The 18511-nt window shown below is 43.2% G+C and overlaps 1 protein-coding gene across 2 annotated transcripts in view; it reads right to left on the minus strand.

Moving 5' to 3' along the window:
* TIAM1 (TIAM Rac1 associated GEF 1) overlaps window positions 1–18511 on the minus strand; it is a 369342-nt gene that overhangs the window by 65808 nt on the left and 285023 nt on the right. For both annotated transcript variants that reach the window (XM_087861760.1, XM_045785501.2), the window contains 4 exons: window positions 18058–18132; window positions 15415–15585; window positions 8871–8975; window positions 1161–1242 (listed from right to left, as the gene is read on the minus strand). In XM_087861760.1, the coding sequence (XP_087717886.1) occupies window positions 1161–1242; window positions 8871–8975; window positions 15415–15585; window positions 18058–18132 (433 nt within the window). The remainder of the gene's footprint in view (window positions 1–1160; window positions 1243–8870; window positions 8976–15414; window positions 15586–18057; window positions 18133–18511) is intronic.

Genomic DNA, 18511 nt, shown 5'->3' on the forward strand with positions numbered 1-18511 from the left:
GGACAACATGAAGAGTCCCAGCCAACCCACGGAGGCTGCGTGGTGAATTTAGGAAGCACATTTCCCTGTTTGCAGCTACCTCAGCCAACCCCGCCACGCCTGACTGATCTCACAGGATGGATTTCCCCACGTCTTCGACTCCAGCACCAACTCCGCTGCTATTCAAATCCTAGGCGTGATGCTAAGTAATCTTAGACATATGGAAGGGCTGATTTATTCAACTATGCCAGAACACGGGCAACCGTGTGGAAAAGCGTTAGCATGGCAACCCTGCCTGCCAGTCTCTGAAAGGCCCGCTTATAAGTTTGGTCCCTGGCTGGCATCTGGGAACTTGAACTTCGGGTGGATTCCCAACACCCTCACGAGGCTCACTGGGCCTCGAATGTGTACAAATAATATGGTTTATGCTGAACACCTGTTTCCCGCCTGGGAGTCCGAACCTTTGGTATACGCTAGGCAGAGGGTGTCTGTGTGACCGACGGGGCACAGAGTCTCCAACAAGCTTCCCCGTGGGACAAGAGCTCCCATACACTGTCCGCTTGTTGCTGGGGGAATTAAGGCCGCCCTGCGTGAGTGGGGGAGGACTCCTGGAAGCTTGTACCGGGTTTCCTCAGACTTCCCCCCATGTGCCTTTCCCCTTTATTGATGTTGCTTTGTACAGTTTCCCTGTAATAAGTCATGGTCATGAGCAGGACTATATGCTGAGTCCGTGGGTCCTCGTAGTGAATCACCAAATCTTGGGGTGGTCTTGGGGATCCCCACCCCCACACAACACCAAAATGAGTTCTTTTAACATTATTTGTGGGAGGAAGGGAGAATAACGAGTATATCTGAGGGAGAGAGGTGTGAAAAGATCATTTCTTCATTACAAAGGGCATATCACAAGATAAAGTAATCCATTCCCGATCCAGGCATTTCCTTTTGACGACAGTTGAACCCGCCTGATTAAGATCACGAAATTTAGGCTGAAGTCTTCATCGTACCCACAGTAAACATCTCTTTTTCCTGAGTTCAGCTGCTCCGCACAGCACAGAAGCCAGATGTGCTGTCTGTTTTAAATGGGCCCCCAAGGCATTTTACTGAATTGTAAGTAAGTGCGTGTTTACACAGGAATTGCTTTAACTTGAAAAACACCAAAGATCAAAGAAAAATAAACCTACCGTAATTATCACTGGCTGTATCTGACTTTTCAATCTGGATGTTCTGGGTGACTTTTGGACAGATTTCAATTTCTTTGTACAGCTGAAAAGTGACAAAAAGGATTCTGATGAGGATTTCATTACAAATAACTTATTAGGAATAGACATTGTTTCGTAAATCTATTTTTTCGCAGCTGTTACTTGAAAGTAAAGTCTCATCACATCCCAGTCTTTTTATTGAGCCGAACCCATGAAGAATCACAACAGAAATGTAAAACTCGTATTCCCAAACTTAGCTATGGTTCCAGTTTCTAAATAATCCCTCAACACTACTCTGTATGTCTTTTCCAACCCAGTGTCTCTCACAGACCTGAAAAATAAATTTGCTAAAGTAATTGAAAATCTCCAGTACTCAGGCCGCCTGGGTGGCTCAGTCGGTTAAGCATCCGACCCTTGATGTCGGCTCAGGTCACGATCTCAGGGTTGTGAGATGGAACCCCCGCTCGGCCCCATCCAGCTCTGCACGGGGCGTGGAGCCTGCTTAAGATTCTCTCTCTTCGGGGAGCCTGGGTGGCTCAGTTGTTGAGGGCCTGCCTTCGGCTCAGGGTGTGATCCCGGGGTCCTGGGATCGAGCCTAACATCGGGCTCCATGCTCTGCTGGGAGCCTGCTTCTTCCTCTCCCACTCCCCCTGCTTGTGTTCCCTCTCTCTCTGGCTGTCTCTCTCTCTCTGTCGAATAAATAAATAAAATCTTTAAAAAAAAATATGTTAAAAAAAAAAGATTCTCTCTTCCTCTCCCTCTGCCCCACACCAAAAAAAAAAAAAAAAAAAAAAAAAAAGAAAAAAAATCTCTGGTACTGGGAAACAAGATTATTAAAATCAGGAAGAGGCTATAAAGATCTTGACAAGGGATTCCTAGAAATAGGAGAAATATCTGTGCTTCCATTCTCTTCTGTTGACACACCATTTTTACCCGAAAGCTTCACAGTTAGCACAAACAGGTGGCGGCAAGTTAAAGCACTGAAATGGACAGCAAATTATAGAAATGGAGGGTATTCTCTCCTAGCCACTGGATTATACCAAGTTAGCTAGAAAACTAAAGCACGTAAATTAATCAGTTCTCTAGAAACCCAAGAAAGCCTGGGGAGAAAAAAAGGTGACAGAAAGCTATAGTTCACATACCAGAAAATTTATTTCAATTTCGTTTAATTCATTTTCACTTGGAGGTACCAAACCTTACTTCTTAGCTAAGCGAGTCAAAGGCCATTTCCAAAAATTATGATAAATATTCCAAAACAAATACAGGTGTCAAAGCTCCTACAGAACTTAAAATTTGAAATGAAAATCTATTTGTGCCAAGATCAATAAGAGAAGGTTGTCCTTCAGCACAAAAGGGAAGTCTTGGTGGTTATCTAAACTTGCTCCTATCTCTGACCACACAGTCATTCCTCTGGAAATAACATAATTCAGGCAAGTAGAAAAGAATGGTAGTTTCCTTCTCTTCCCTTTCTTAGGGCAGCGGACAGGTGGGAGAGGTGCACCCGATGCTTGGGACTCAGGAGACTGGAAAAGAGGCTGCTGTAATAGAAAGCCAAGGGGAGCAGAGGCCTGGGACCACTGACCACACAGCCCGGGTCCTCGAGAACACCCTCACTCAATGCAACTTCCGACAGATGCAATGTATTAGGGCTGTCATTTCGTGTCGGTTTTTTTTTCCTTTTCATACTTCAGAAAAATGTTCATACAAATACACTCTACAAATCAGAAGAAATCAATTATAAAACTGATCTTTAATTCAGAAAATATGGTCACCAAAGTTATAAATACCAAATACACTAATGTTTTATGCCACGTTTTATTTTTATTTTTTTTTTAATTTTATTTATTTATTTGACAGAGAGAGAGACAGCCAGCCAGAGAGGGAACACAAGCAGGGGGAGTGGGAGAGGAAGAAGCAGGCTCCCAGCGGAGGAGGGAGCCCGATGCGGGGCTCGATCCCAGAACGCCGGGATCAGGCCCTGGGCTGCAGGCAGACACTTAACAACTGAGCCACCCAGGCGCCCCTATGCCACGTTTTAGAACACCACGGAATGCTCAGTAAAATGCCATGAATTGTGTTCACTTCGACTTACTTTGAACCTTAGTTTTTTACTTTTTTAAATTTAAATTCAATTAGCCCACATACAGTACATCGTTAGTTTCAGATGTAGTGTTCAATAATTCATCAGTTGCGTGTTAATACCCAGTGCTCATCACATCACGCTTTTTAAAAATTTCCTTGAGAGCCAAATTCTTACTCTAGGTGGCAGCATACCACTGTTTGTTCCGATCACCTCCGGAAAGTTCCAAGTGGTTTCCACAGATCCAGTGGGAACACAGCTTTGTGAATAATCTTTCTATTCTTTCACAATATTGCCTCCTACTTTTCCTACTTTTCTTTGGATTGGTGTAAAAGCCGTCGTGTCTTTGACCAGCCTCAGACAATAGCTTAGAGTAATCTAGGTAAGCCCCTCGGCCGCAGTCCTTTCTTGGGATAGACTAATACCGTGTTTGGTAAAAAGCACTAATTAAATACATAAAAATCTCAAGAAGGGTCTGCACTTTAAAATATACTTTCAGTGCAACAACAATCAATATCTGAAACTAGAAATGCTGAAATTTTGTAGTCTTATACAAACATCTTTAACAGCGAAGTGTCACACGCATTCCCTTAGTTTTATTAAATCAATGATGTTGCATGCTTTCCCTCTTTTCAAACATCAGATTAAAAGGTCATAGGATTTAAGAAAAAACTTGATTACCAGGTATTCGAGTTATCGTGAAATCACAATCATTTCTTACCACATCTCCTTTGGGTGCCCTGGTCCAAGCCAGCATCCCCCACCGCCCCAGCCCCCTCCCTGCTCTCAGCTCCTTCTCTTATGCCCTCCGGTCCACTGGCCACACATCAGCCACAGGGAGCCTACTAAAAACAGAAGGCCACTAATGTCCTTCCTCCCTCCCCTCTCACGTAGGCCCTAGATGGCCCATCCTGCTCCCCTCCCCCCACCTCTCCTGCAGCCTCAACTCTCCCTCCCTGCCCTCACTTACCCTGCCCACTGCCCTCCTCACACACAAGCAAACCACCTCCACGCCTGTCACCTGCCCCCCGACAGGACATCACCCAGCTCTGTTCCCTCAGCCTAGAACACGTTCCTCCAAAATACCTCTACGACTCCTTCTCTCACTTCACTTCCTGTTCACACATCAACCCAAACACAGCTAAAGGAGCGGCACCCCCAGCTTCTGGATGCCCTGTCTCTCTATCCCCTTGGCCTAACCTTTTCTCTCCAAGTTCTTAACATCCTCCGAAATATTGTGCATTTACATGTTTTGATGCAAGAAATTTATGTATTTTTATATCTGTCTCCACAAAATTGAATATAGGTTCCACAAGGAACGGAGATTTTTCCATCTTTTTTTTTTTTTTTTTAAGTAGGCTCTATGCCCAATGTGGGACTTGAACTCACGACCCCAAGATCAGGAATCACGTGCCTTACGGGCTGAGCCAGCCAGGCGCCCCTAAGAGGAGGGATTTTTTGGATTGCGTGTCCCAGTGCCTGGAACGGCTCCAGTTGTTACAGGCACACATAGGTGCCAAGGAACTATGTGCTGGATAAGGAAATCGATTAATCAGTGTTTCTGCAAACTCTTTATTCCCCCCCGTCACTTTAACAAAAACACATTTAATATGGGTTTTGAAAAGCCGGTGCTTCTCATTCATTATCATTCCATCAACCAGGCCTAAGAACCCAATGTAAAAAAGTAGCCAAACAGGTGCCACTTACATTAGAGCACAACCAGCAAAGCGGTTGAGCAGATGACTGACAATCACGGCCAGTCACAAGCGAGGGGATCCCCTAAGCCACCGAGTGAACACACCAGACCCCTCAAGTCTTTAAAATCTAGTACACACTTCTGCTAATAACTATCAGCTTTACTACGAAAGAGCGTTGGGTAAAACGACGTCAGAGAAGAAGACCAATGGGGACAGTCAGCTATAAATGAGTTATTTTTGAGGAAACAACTTCGTACATCCGTGAGCTTCCCTGGTCTGCCAAAAATAAAATGGAGGAGGGGGCGCCTGGGTGGCTCAGTCAGTTCAGTGTCTGCCTTCAACTTGGGTCATGACCTCAGGGTCTTGGGATCGAGTCCCGCGTCGGGCTCCTTGTTCGGAGGGGAGCCTGCTTCTGCCTCTGCCTGCTGCTCCCCCTGCTTGTGTGCACACCCTTTCTCTCCGACAAATAAATAAAATCTTTAAAAAATAATAAAAAAATAAAATGCAGGTGGGCATCGGGAACCCATTAACCGTGTGCAGTCTGATGCTTGTTCAGTAAGGGTCAACACTCTGAAATCTGCAAACTCTCAAAAAGCCCCCAGGAACACTGTGTGTTCAAACACCCCCTGCCTTGGAATGACATTTGAACCAGCTTCATGGCCTGTACCAGGGACTGGAAACCAGGAACCCCTGGGCAGAATTCAAGGGGGGGGGGGGTAAACCTAGATGGTAAAAAAAAAATGACATCTTTATATGCACTAACCTGTAACTGAAACTTAGCATTCGAAGCAACTGAAACCTCCAATCATAAGTAAATGTAGGCAACAAATACAGGAGTATTAGCAGCCGCTGTGACCTTGTCACAAGTAAACATTACTTTCCAGGCACATTCTAGCTGCCACTACTATCTCCAAGTGCCATTCATACTCATCACGACCTCAAAACAGCGGTACCTATCAGATCTACCGCTACCTCTTATTATTTAATGAGCCAATAAATAAGCACCTATATTATCTATAATTTTAAGAATGTCTTTGATAATTATTTCAACATAATTAGGCCATAGGTAATCCTACGTATTTTATTTCATGCAACTGAAAATATTAATCTGAGAAGGGAGCTAGAGGCTTTACCAAGTTGCCCAAGCTATCTTTTTTTTTTTTTTAAGATTTTATTTATTTATTTGACAGAGAGAGAGACAGCCAGAGAGAGAGGGAACACACGCAGGGGGAGTGGGAGAGGAAGAAGTAGGCTCCCAGCGGCGGAGCCTGATGCGGGGCTCGATCCCAGGACCCTGGGATCACGCCCTGAGCCAAAGCAGACACTTAATGACTGAGCCACCCAGGCGCCCCGTGCCTAAACTATCTTAAGAACAAAACAGTTTAGGGGTGCCTGGGTGGCTCAATCGGTTAAGCGTCTGCTTTGGGCTCAGGGCGTGATCCCGGGATCCTGGGATTGAGCCGCTTGTGGTCTCAGGCTCCCTGCTCAGCAGGGAGTCTGCTTCTCCTTCTCCCTCTGCTGTCCCCCTTAATGTGCTCTCTCTCTCTCTCTCAAATAAATAAAATCTTTAAAAAAAAAAAAAAAACAAAAAAATTCAGAATCTGTTAATAAAAAGAGAGGTGAGTAAGCAATACTCACTTGCAATCCAAACAATGAAATTAATGAGTCTACGGCATTTGCTTCCTCGGGGATCTCTGAGCTGGAGACCTTTCGCAATGAGCAAGAAAGAATACCAAGCTCTCTTCACATTTTAGATTCTTTTAAAAAATTATAATTAGGACATCTGTCCAGCAACTGTAGCTACAAACAGACTGAGCTTGGCACATCTCCGTCTCCTACATTAGATGAACCACACAATGGCCAAGACTCAAAAGTAACAAGTGAGTCGATATAATTTCAAAGCCTGTGTCTCAAGCACCTACTATGAGGGACTATGAGGGGCACAGACGTCGGTCAGGTGCAATACATGCAAGTCATGAGCCCCTCAACGCAGATACATGGACGTTCGAGCAGCCATTCCAGTCTTATCGGCAACACGCTTTCCTTTTTTAATAAGGAACAAGGTTTTCTTTCCTCTGCTCAGAGAGAACAAAGTTGAGGCTCTTCCTCATGCCAGAGGGGGAAAAAAATAAATCAGCTACTCTCCGTTAAAAGTTCCCTCTTCTGTTAACACTTAATTATTTAGGCGATGGTTGAAAATAGACCCATCTTGATCTTCTTCCATTGATTGCGCGGCTCGGAAAAGCGCTGAGAACGCGCCGCCTCTCCGATTTCATCAGCAACACTTGAAGGGGCACGAGGGAACATTTCAGGATGATGGAACTGTTCTAAGTTACGGCCGTAGCCCTGGAAGCAGGACGGTATACACTGGTTAAAACGCCTCAAACTGTGCTTTAAAACTCGCCGAGCTTTAGCATATATAAAGGGAACGCCAAAAAAAAAAATTGACTGAAAACAGAGGGAGACCACTGGGGTTTAGGGTTTAAGTTTCCAGTTCTGCTTTCTGTGGTGCAACCACGTCTGAAGTTATCATTCACGTATCCGTGGCAAGCAGCTCGTTGGCCCCCAGAGGAATGACTAAGTGCAGAGAGAGAAGAACGAGTTCCAAGGTAGAGGCGCCTTGCTCCCCGAATGTCTCTTTCCTGGAACTGAAAAACGTATCACTCGGCCAACAAAAAAGGAACTTGTCGCTGCCTTGTTGCTACGACCACTTTTACTGAGCATCTATTAAGTACAACTGCGACCTCTAATCTTGGCAAAATCCTAGAAATGACGCACAGCTGACTCTTGAACAACGTGGGTTTGAACTGTATGGGTCCATTTTTACATACATTTTTCACAGAGCTGCAAATGTATTTTCTCTTCCTTATGACTTTTTCTTTAAGGTTTTATTTATTTATTTGAGAGAGAAAGAGAGAGAGAAGCCAAGCGGAGGGGGGGGGCAGTAGAGGGAGAGGGACAAACAGACTCCCTGCTGAGCAGGAAGCCCCAGTGCAGGGCTCGATCCAAGGACCCTGAGATCATGACCTGAACCGAAGTCAGACACTTAACCAACTGAGTCACCCAGGCGCCCCTCTTCCTTTGACTTTCTTAATAACATTTTCTTTTCTCCAGCTTACTTTATTGTATGAATACGGTACATAATGCGTTATAACATACCAACTGCGTGTTAACGGACTGTTAATGCTGTCGGTGAGACTTCCAGTCAACAGTAGGCTATGCGCAGTTCGGTTTGGGGGGAGTCAAAAATTATACTCGAATTTTTGGCAGTGCAGGCAGTTGACGCCCCTAACCCCTGCACTGTTCAAGGGTCAACTGTATTAGCGCCTCATTTTTTGCTGATACCACAAAGTGAGTAAGCAGTAGGGCTAATGTAAAACTCAGCTCTAGTTTAGAACCCAAGTCCCATAATGAAACTCAAACATACATAAGTGTCCCCAGGAATGGGTACAAGAACAGTTACAAAAGACTGGGACACAGAATCACATGGTGGCTTTTTCACCCCCACAGGATTCGACCCAACGATTTCAATATGCAGGTAGAAGTCACTCAACACTGGAGCTAGTCCTTTTCTTCTGACCACAGCTAGCTGATCTTTGAGTCACCAATTTAAAACAAAGGACTGCCAAAGCTGCAAGGAAAGCTAGGAATAGCAGCTAAAATTCTGAGAGTCGACTCTGGATATCAATTTTTCACGATCGCACGGCCTCGCTCCTTGCATAAATAAAGGTGGCATTTCTGCTCGGCAGACACATTGTGATAAGTAAGGCCGTCTTCACAAACTGTAGAGCTCTGAATGAGGCTCATTTATTTTAGAATTCGTTCCACTTCACCAGCCACAATTAGCACGAGCACACATATAATTTAAAAATAATCTCCCACAGAATGTACTTGGATAACAGTCATAAACATTACCAGCTCATAAATGTCCTCCTCGGGCTTCGGAACGTAGTGTTGCATTTTGTTTTCTATTAGAAATTTCAGACGCAGGTAATGAGCAGAATGATCCAGCTGATGTGTCTGGGACAAAAGAAAGGAAAAAGAAAAGACAATGTCTGTTCAGTAGTAAACAGGAGTAATTAGCACGCCACTGACATAGTACCATGTATCCCCCGGGAATTCTAGAGATTTCTCACTGCGCAGGGGGTAAGGTTTCTATACCTCTTAGAAGGTTTACATCTAACACGTAAACTTTAAAAGCATTTTCATTGACCAGATGAATAATATTCCATGGATAGCTAATGATTAAATGGAAATAACTGAGTCACATCTTCACTTCTGCTTATCTGAGTCATACTCTTTAACACTGGTTTTGCAACAAAACCCATCAGTTCAAAGAGGCCCTTCCACATAATTCCAAACATACAAAGGAGATTAAAGAAGGAAAGTCACAGAAAGGCAAGGAAGTATTCCCAATGACAGAAGAAAGCTGTGCCCTGGCAGAGTTGTTTTTCTAACCACATGGGGACACGGGACAGTTGTTAACAGTTCATTTGCAGGCGAGTCAGTGTGAAGACAAGGCATTTGGATTTCAGTCTTATTTATATACACCCCGAGTGAGACTCCCTCCGGGGGCAGTGTAGACGGGCAAAGATCCAGCTTTGGAAACACACTGAATGACTTGCCCAAAGAAAACAATTCTAAAATAGTTAAGGATTGAAATTTCCAGGCCTTCTCCTTTGGTCCAGAACGGGTCAACTGATTTGTCCCCTCTAGAAAGTCATTCTCGATTTAACGTTGTGGGGGGGAAAAGCTATAGTGGCAACTTGGTTTTATAAATAATCCTGAGTCTACATTCAAGAAGATGCAGAGAAAAAAGTAAGAAAATGCTCCTTGAAAGTTACACGGCAGCCTGAAAATGTATTGTTACAAAAGGTTTAAATCGAGTCATTTTTTTTTTAAAGCATTCATATCTTTTAGAGATTCATCCTAAAGTACTAGGAGATACAGATATGATGTCTGCAATTCGCTTCCAAAATAATCCAGAGCAGGGGGGGTGAAAGGGAGTTAGTAAACAGATGAAACATAATTCGGTAATCACAGAACCTTGGGGATAGATACACAGGAGTTCATGACGTGATTATCTACTCTTACATAAGTTTGAAATTTTTCATAAATATAAAATCTCTTCCCACTAAAAGCTCCACTGGCGAGAATTATTTCAATATAAGTGAAATCGATTTTGCATTGCTTTCATCCTCTTTCTGCTTACCCTACCCACCCCCCAAAAACATTTGAAAGGCCATGGGGCGCCTGGGTAGCACAGCGGTTAAGCGTCTGCCTTCGGCTCAGGGCGTGATCCCGGCGTTATGGGATCGAGCCCCACGTCAGGCTCCTCCGCTGTGAGCCTGCTTCTTCCTCTCCCACTCCCCCTGCTTGTGTTCCCTCTCTCGCTGGCTATCTCTATCTCTGTCGAATAAATAAATAAAAAATCTTAAAAAAAAAAAAAACATTTGAAAGGCCAAACTAAGATCATGCCAACAATTATTCCAATAATAGTCATTCAATCACATCTAACCAACTCTCTAGTGCGCCTGACACTGTGAGAAGCACGGCAGGTACAGAAATTAATAAGACACAAATGCAGCTTCAGGAGTGTGTGTGGCCGTGGGGAAGGGGTGTGCAGGAAATGGAAGGGGGGCGGGGGCGGCTTTGCTTATTACATAAATACACATGCAAGATAGGCATCCTGCGTTATTACAAAAGCACATTTCCAGAGAGTGCAAATGAGTTCGTTCTGAACACCCAGCAGAATGATAAAGAAGTTTTCTACCAGTAACTCTTAGGAACCCCCAACCTGCATCCTCTCCGGAGTCAAGTGATGGTCTGAATCCCCCTGTGTGATCACAGGCACCACTGAGCCAACACATTCCTGTGTACCTGGCTTTCAGCTCCATCTGTATTGGAGATCAAATGCTCAGTGTCTCACAGACCCAGATGGTTGGTGTCTAAGATAATAAGAGTGCCCGGGTAATCCAGAGAAGTGTAAAACAGGCAAGTTTTAAAGTATGCTATCTATTACTTGTGGGAGAGCTGCTGAGACAAACAACAAAATAATAATATTTAGGGTAATAGGATCAGAAAAGTTTCCCTCTAGAGATAGAAGCTACAAATGCTTCCCACCTACCTAGGTCCTCACTGAAATCTTTAAGAAGAAGAAAAAATTGTGGTTCACCATCTGTTTCTGGCTGAGGTGGGAAGGAAAGAGAAATGAAACTCCATAGGGTCTTGGTTAACAGGAACAAATCTACTTGGCAACCTTACTGTCATCTTTAATAAACGCTTTGCGGAGACTCCCAATGAGGCTGCCACTGAAACTGACAGTCTTGTGGAAGTTGGACCCGAACAGCAACCTCACCTAAGAAGCTTCTGGTTCCTGAACCCTTAGTGTGAGAGACAGACGGCCCAGTGTCAGGCACCAGAGATCTTAAGATGGTCCTGGTGAAGACTGGAGATTCTCATCACACCTTAAATGTTACTGTGCTGAAACAATTATACAGATGTACAGAGAATGACAAACGACAGCTGGCGAGGTACCTCACTTAAAGGAACACGGCAAAGACAACCAAAGAGCGATAAATACAACAAAGATAATGAGGCTGATTCTCGCCACCCTCCCCTCCACCACCGTCTTCTTCGTGAAGTTACAATAACGTCTTGATGATTTTGAAAAATAAAAATGGCACGTGCAACGAACAAAATTTTTAATGGTCTTACTTGTAACCTAGGCGCTCTTAGACGGGTGAGTAAACAGTTACCCTAAAAATGGGACATTGGATCCATATACCAGAGTGTCTATCATTTTGGTAAATATGTCTCAATTACAAGCCCTCACTAGTCATGGCTGCTCCAACATAAAGGCAAAATCCTAATGAATTAACTAATGAATTAAATCAGACCGTCAGAACTCTCAAGAAGAATTTTATGCTCCCCAAATATCTGCAAGTCAATACCAAAGCAGGGCGAGCAAATCACCATGTTCACAATACATCTTTGTGCAAAAAGAATTCCAAACATCAATGAATATTTTCACATCACAATTCTAAATATTTGGCCTGCTGTAGACTAGTAAAACATTCAAGAGAAAGCTTCCTAACTCAAGAGAAATTCAGCGAGGGAAAAATTTAAGCGGTACCAATCTGTTTGCCGACATGCATTCACTTAAGTTACTCAGACAGCATTTGATTCATTTTGAGGCCATGTAGCCACAAGTAATACCCGAAGATAAATATTACCATAGAACAAGTATCAGTTCAGCTGGCATATTTTTTTTAATTTGCATCTACGTCAAAGGATGAAAGAGTAAAACACAATGCAGCTTCTTTTTTTTTTTCAGTAAATAGTCTGAGCCAGTTATAACAGATAATGATGTGATCTTTCAATCCACATGGGTGTGCTCTTCCATTTTGGTCCAACCTCTCAGGGAAACGTAAAAGCATGCAGTTACCACATACAGAAATCCATGCACACACACGCACACACACATACACACACACACACACACACACACACACACACACACACGTACGTGCTACTGTGAAATTTCCAAAAATATTTATCCTCCCCTTCAAGGTGACCTTTATTTTTTTTAAAAGCCAATGGTTATTAGAATAATCAAAGTCATAAGCCAACATAGGGATGGCATGAAATAAAATTCGTCCCAGGGCCACACGTGAATTATATCAGTGAGTTATGGACGAATGAATTTTTTTGCAATTATTTTGGTAATTGCAGTGATGAGACTGTATCAAAAACCCATAGGCCACTGTGGTTTACCTGCTATATTTAGCAACAATCTTTTTCGTAACATCCATAACATGAACTGTACATGAAATGTAGATCTTGAAACATTTACTCTACCAGAACTTGACTGGTGCTCGGATGGCAGATGACAAACTGATGGGAAATGATGTGGGTCAGATAGAATAGGAAAGAGAATGAGCTGAATGCAAGAGACAGAAGAAAGAGATTGATTATTAAATATTAGAAAAACCATCCATCACCAACATTGAGAATGACAATAAAGAAATAAAAGACAGACATTCTGACAATCACCTTTTTTTTTCAGTCCCTCCTCCAAGAGGAAAAAAAAAAAAAACCACTCACCATTAATTAGATCATTAATAATATGTGGCACTGTTTCCCCATTATCTCTTTCCCTCTTAAGAATAAAACTGTCTCCGCTAATTACAATAAAGTGTTTTCCAAAGAAGAAGCCAGCTTTAGAAGGCACCTGGCTCTCGGCACACTATATAATTTATCCTGCATGGGTGCTTTTCCAGAGAACATCAATTTCTTAAAGTGCACACAAAAGTTTTCCATTTTTAAACTCGTGACACTTAAGCTTGTCCCACACCATGTTGTTTTTGTCTTTATTTCTACATTCAGGGAAAAAGAGCCGAGCATCCAAGGAAAATTGGGCAGGATGACCTTCTGTGGTTAGAGAAAGGGATCTGTGTCCTCATGATGCCATCAAAAGCCTTTCGAGTGACAGAAATAGACACTTTACATGGGGACAGGTCCAACTATCTATCCAAAGACTGTCTCTAGTTGCCGTGACCATACTATTCTTCATTCCTTGGGTTTCTATCAAGGCAACCACTTGAAAAGTACCTAAAATTGGGCCCATCACTATTTTCCCCACTCACTGTTCAATTTTCCACCAATCAATGGTCACTGCAAAACTGTGACCTACCCTCCCGTCCCTAATTGTGTCTAGGCTGATGGATACAGGAGGCACTAAAGCAATGCCATCCCAAAGAAGGACCCTCCAGAGTTTGGCTTATTAAAAAAAAAAAAAAAAAGCACCAGAGTCCTACTTTTGACACCTTCAGCCGCAGTTCTGAGAATAACTCCCACAGCTCTGCAGAATATTAATGGGTCTCTAAAGAATCGTGCTAATCTATAAATAAAAGAATGCAGAAATCCTCAATAGGCCAATTTTGTTAAGTAATTAAAATGAAAAATGTGAACAGAAATACCATTATCTTCAAAAAGCTAGAATTCACGTCCATGAAGGATTCAAAGCATGTAACAGAGTATCATTTATTTTTAACACCTATGTGGGGGCTGCTTTTAGCTTTGTCCCGAAACAAATGGTCCTTCTACATTTCTTGCACATAAGGCTTATTTGAGCCAGACTGTTTCATTTCTCCCACTCATAGAAAGAGCCATATTTTTTTCTTTACAAAGGCCCTAGTGATTTGTTTTCTTTAACAAATTCAAAAATTGCTGATTGTAGGGTTACATACAGCATTGAGGTAACTTGCCCAAGGAGTGAAAGTTAGGCAGTGTTTATAAACCATTGTGTTGAGTGAGGAGGTCCTCAGAATGTCATTGTCTCCATCCAACTTGTTCCAGGGCAAAATTATGCCAGAAAGGTCTGTGCTTGCCCCTTTCGTGGCCCCGGGGAAAACCATCACACTGTCTAAAGACTATGTTCTAGATTCTTCTGACCCTGATGTACCATCCTTCCTGATCACTGAGCAGGAGGACACACCCAGGCTTTGAGCAGCCAGGTGGATGTGGGTTCAGTCCCTCCTTTGCAACCAACTGCGATGTGAACTCCAGGCCAGGAGCTACAGCTCTCTGGGCCTCACCTTCTCCAACTGTATAATGGGGAGGGCGTCAGTTCTCTCTCACAGTTGATAGGACTACTAAATAGAACTGTTAGTGCTATCAATTGTGTGAAAGTAAAAACAGGCCCATGAGAAAAGCTCTTTTCTTTCTTCTTTTGCTTCCCTCACTCAAGGGACTTCATCTGGCTACCCGTCAGGGGCGAAAAAAATAACACCATGTTGACCTTGAAAAAGATTAGGAAGTTTCTCAGCTTAAAGTGAAAGCAGAGAAAGTGAGCTCAGGCATTTGTCAAACACACACACACACAAAGAGGCGAATGCTGTGTTTTATAGGAAAGGGAGTTTCCCATCATGGAGGTCAAACATATTTCTTCCAGCTTTTCCCTCCCCAGATGCCATGGTGTGGCAGCCACTGTCAAAAAGCAAGTTACACACCCCACACGCAAGATACCATTGAATATGTGTGTGTGTGTGTCTGTGTGTGTGTGTGCAGAAATCCGAAGGGAAGGTAAACGCCAGCCTGTTTCTAGACGCCAGCATTACTTCTAGATCCTGTAAGAGTGGGTTTCACTTGCTTTGTTCTTCACCCAAATTTTCTAAAATGTTTGCAATGCGCACGTGATACACTTATTACCAATCAAATACACATATTGAAAGAAGCTACTTAAAAAGAATCCCCCCTCCTCCCAAAGCCAGAGAATTCACTTGTGCTTATTATGCGTTTACGATCACAAAGGAATCCGAAGCTTCTCTAAGAGGAAATGGAGGTACACTGGGAATGCCCTCCCCTCCCGCACGCCCCTCAATTCCATGTGTGCCCTGGAAGACTCCTCCAGCCCCCTCTGCTCCTCTCAAGGAAACGACCCCAAGTACTCTCCTACCTTGCAGATCAGCTCCAGGGTGTCCCGGGCAGTGTCCCCGGGCCGGACGACTGTGAGGGCTGGCTGATTATTTGGCAGACAGAACCAGGACGGAGTGAAATACTCATGGACCCAAATGTCACAGTCAGGACTGTGCTGGTGGACGCTGGGCAAGACCATTTCTTTTTCCCTCTACGGTAAGAAATAAAGTTAGCGAGGCAATAATAGTCAGGCTTTGCTATCTTAGATCCCCAGATTGTATACAGGGATTAATTGTTCCCATGAACATGGTCCTGGTGAGCAGAAATGGTAGCACTGGTTAAGGAGAGAGGGGAATATTCAGAGACAGGAAGAAACTACTGAGAGAAGAGCTTTAATGGAGGAAGGAGAGAGTCCTTAGACACAGTTTCTTAGACCTGGTCCACAGCATCCACGGGTGGGCAGTGTGTGAGTGAGTGGGCACCGAAATTTGGAAGAAAGAAAGAAAGGGATGACCCACTCAGCTCAGTTTTCTTGCTCTGATTTCTTCCACCAACCCGCCTCTATTTAGAGCAGGGATTTCCCACAGCAAGAATATCTACTGTGTGAGTTCTATGTTTCAAAGACAACAATGAGGCCCCAAGGATATTTTTAAAGAAAAGATGACGCTCCAGCTCTCATATTTACAGGGAGCATCTTCTCTGTGCTTGCATTTGACCAGCACAGTTCCAGGAGGGAGACAGCTCCATTTCCCAGATGAGGTTCAGAGAACCTCGAGGCATGAGCTTTCTGGCCTTTTTAGGCTGTTGCCACACTGCATCCTCTCCACCACTCTGCCTGAGGGCCAGGGAGTAGCAACAAGTTTGTAAGGATGGGAGAAGACATGTCTTATGTACGCATTTAGCAGCTGGGTTAATCTCAGCATGAGCAGCTAAAACACTCCATAGCAATGAAATAGAAGCCCAATCTCTTTGAAATAAGCAAACAAAGAATGATGTCAGATTTCAGCAATGCAGAAAGAATACTGATGGGCAAGATGTGCTTTGATAAAACTTGATTATTGGTTTAAAACCAAGCCACCCATCAGTAAATACATATCTATAGGCTACCAAGAACAAGGCTGGTATTAGCAAATTATAAGAAGAAACAAATTTCCAAACAAAGGCTGAGAGGTGGTAACATAACAACTTCCATTCATAAAAAGAACAAATCCTAGAATGGGGGACATATTTTTGTAAGAAAACAATTTCAGCTCTGGCTTTGAATGATGTCGCTTGTGCAAATAAACTGAACCCCAAGGAAGGATTGGCAAAAAGCAATCAACTTGGCTAAATCCCATTAACTAAAATTGGAATCTTCCTACTGTCCCCACACACCATGTTAAATAAATGCCCCTTAGCACTGGATCGGCCCAAGTTTTGCATCTAAACTGCTCTTTGAGATCAAGGCATTCTAGCCAAGAAGTGGAATAAAGAAGTGTCTCCGAGAAACGGAAAAACAAAAGAGACACAGAAATCCAAAGGAAAAACATTTGCAGGTTCCAGGATCTGTGTGCCTGGAGAGGATATCCCAACATTAAAAGTGAACTAATAATAGTATGCAAGATGAGTTACCTAACTTCAGAAATGGCTTCATTAACATTGAAAACTGTGCTTGGATTGCACGGAGGTACAGTGATTTAATGATACCAGATCTCATCAGAGAGTGAGAGAGTTTTTCAAAGAGAGCGCCGTGGATGGGTATTTCCAAGGACAGCTGCCTCTGCACCCACGATGACATAATCCAGGGGTAGGCCAAGTACAAAAGTGAGAAAAGGCCTGCCTGTGGCCACTCGTCTCTCCTCCCCCTCCAATGGCCCGAACTCCCCATCGCACTCTGGTTTCAGAGGCCCGGCTGCATCTAGAACGCGGGGCTGTGCTGCTGATGACCGCCACTGCTTGGTTGCATGGCAACCGAGGGCTGAACTCTCTGTCATATTGATTCCGAGTCCAAGAACCAGGGGATCATTCCAAGGTCGCATTATCAACATCAGAACCCCCCGAACAAAGAGGTTGCTGGTAGCACTACTAGGGTCTTTAAAACTCGGGATATCCATTCATTTAGAGGCTCAAAAAAGTGGCCCAGGAAAAAAAAAATCAATATTCTTTATGGGCTTTCAATCAGAGCAGTTTGACAACCCCTTTTAAATCCAAGCACAAGGTTGGAACAAGTCTGTGAATCTTTAATTGAATACTTGTCTTCAGGAGGCAAATGCATTTTTTTTTTTAAGAATATACCATCGGAACAGTTCTTTGAAATTAATGGGAACAAAACAGCATGTGTGGGCAGAGAGGGAGGGCAGTAAGAACTCACTTCTTGGGAATGAAAACTGGATATAAAAGGATCGGCAATGACAAAATACTCAGCTCCCCAGAACCCAAATTTTGTCATAAATTGTAAATGGGAAATAACACACCCAAATGATAAGTATTGAGATGTGATGTCAGCAGGAGTATGTTCATAGTGTTAGCAAGTTTTAAACATAAAATGCTTTTCCATCTTTTACTGACCTGTTACATAACTTGGAAGATCTGATCATTTCGGTATTTAACAGTCCACTTAATTTTAGGATCCCAAGAAACCACTGAATTGTGTGAGGCTGATACATTTGCAGTACTTTTAGAAAAGGAATGTGTTTATTTTTACCTTGCCATCCGGAACAGTGTCATCAAATATTCCCTCTAAAGATTTCTTTACAGCGTCAGTTCCCTCACCGAACACCTGCGTGTACAAAAGGGTCATCTTAGAAAGAACCTTGGGTGGGAGGGCAAAGGAAGCATGGGAAGGGGGATGGAAAATGGACACGGCTCTTAGAAAACCTTGCAGAAGCTTCCAGATACTCCTCTATCAGATCCATAAATAGGGAACATAATTCATGGTGGCAGACCATGAAAAACATGTTCCTCTAACTGGATCACTTCCCATATCTTTGACAACTCAAAAAAAAAAAATTAGAAGAAAAGAAAAAGTTAGCTTTTAGATCTGGGTAATTCATTTAGATTTAAAGACAATACGCTTGCAAAAGCAATGAGCCAGTTTGTTCACACTGAAGAGTTTCAGCAATTCCCTCCTAGACACGATCAAGTATTTATCAATAATT

The sequence above is a fragment of the Ursus americanus genome, chromosome 4 (genome assembly GCF_024610735.1).
Source record: "Ursus americanus isolate L20-20 chromosome 4, mUrsAme1.1.p, whole genome shotgun sequence".
NCBI lineage: Eukaryota > Metazoa > Chordata > Mammalia > Carnivora > Ursidae > Ursus > Ursus americanus.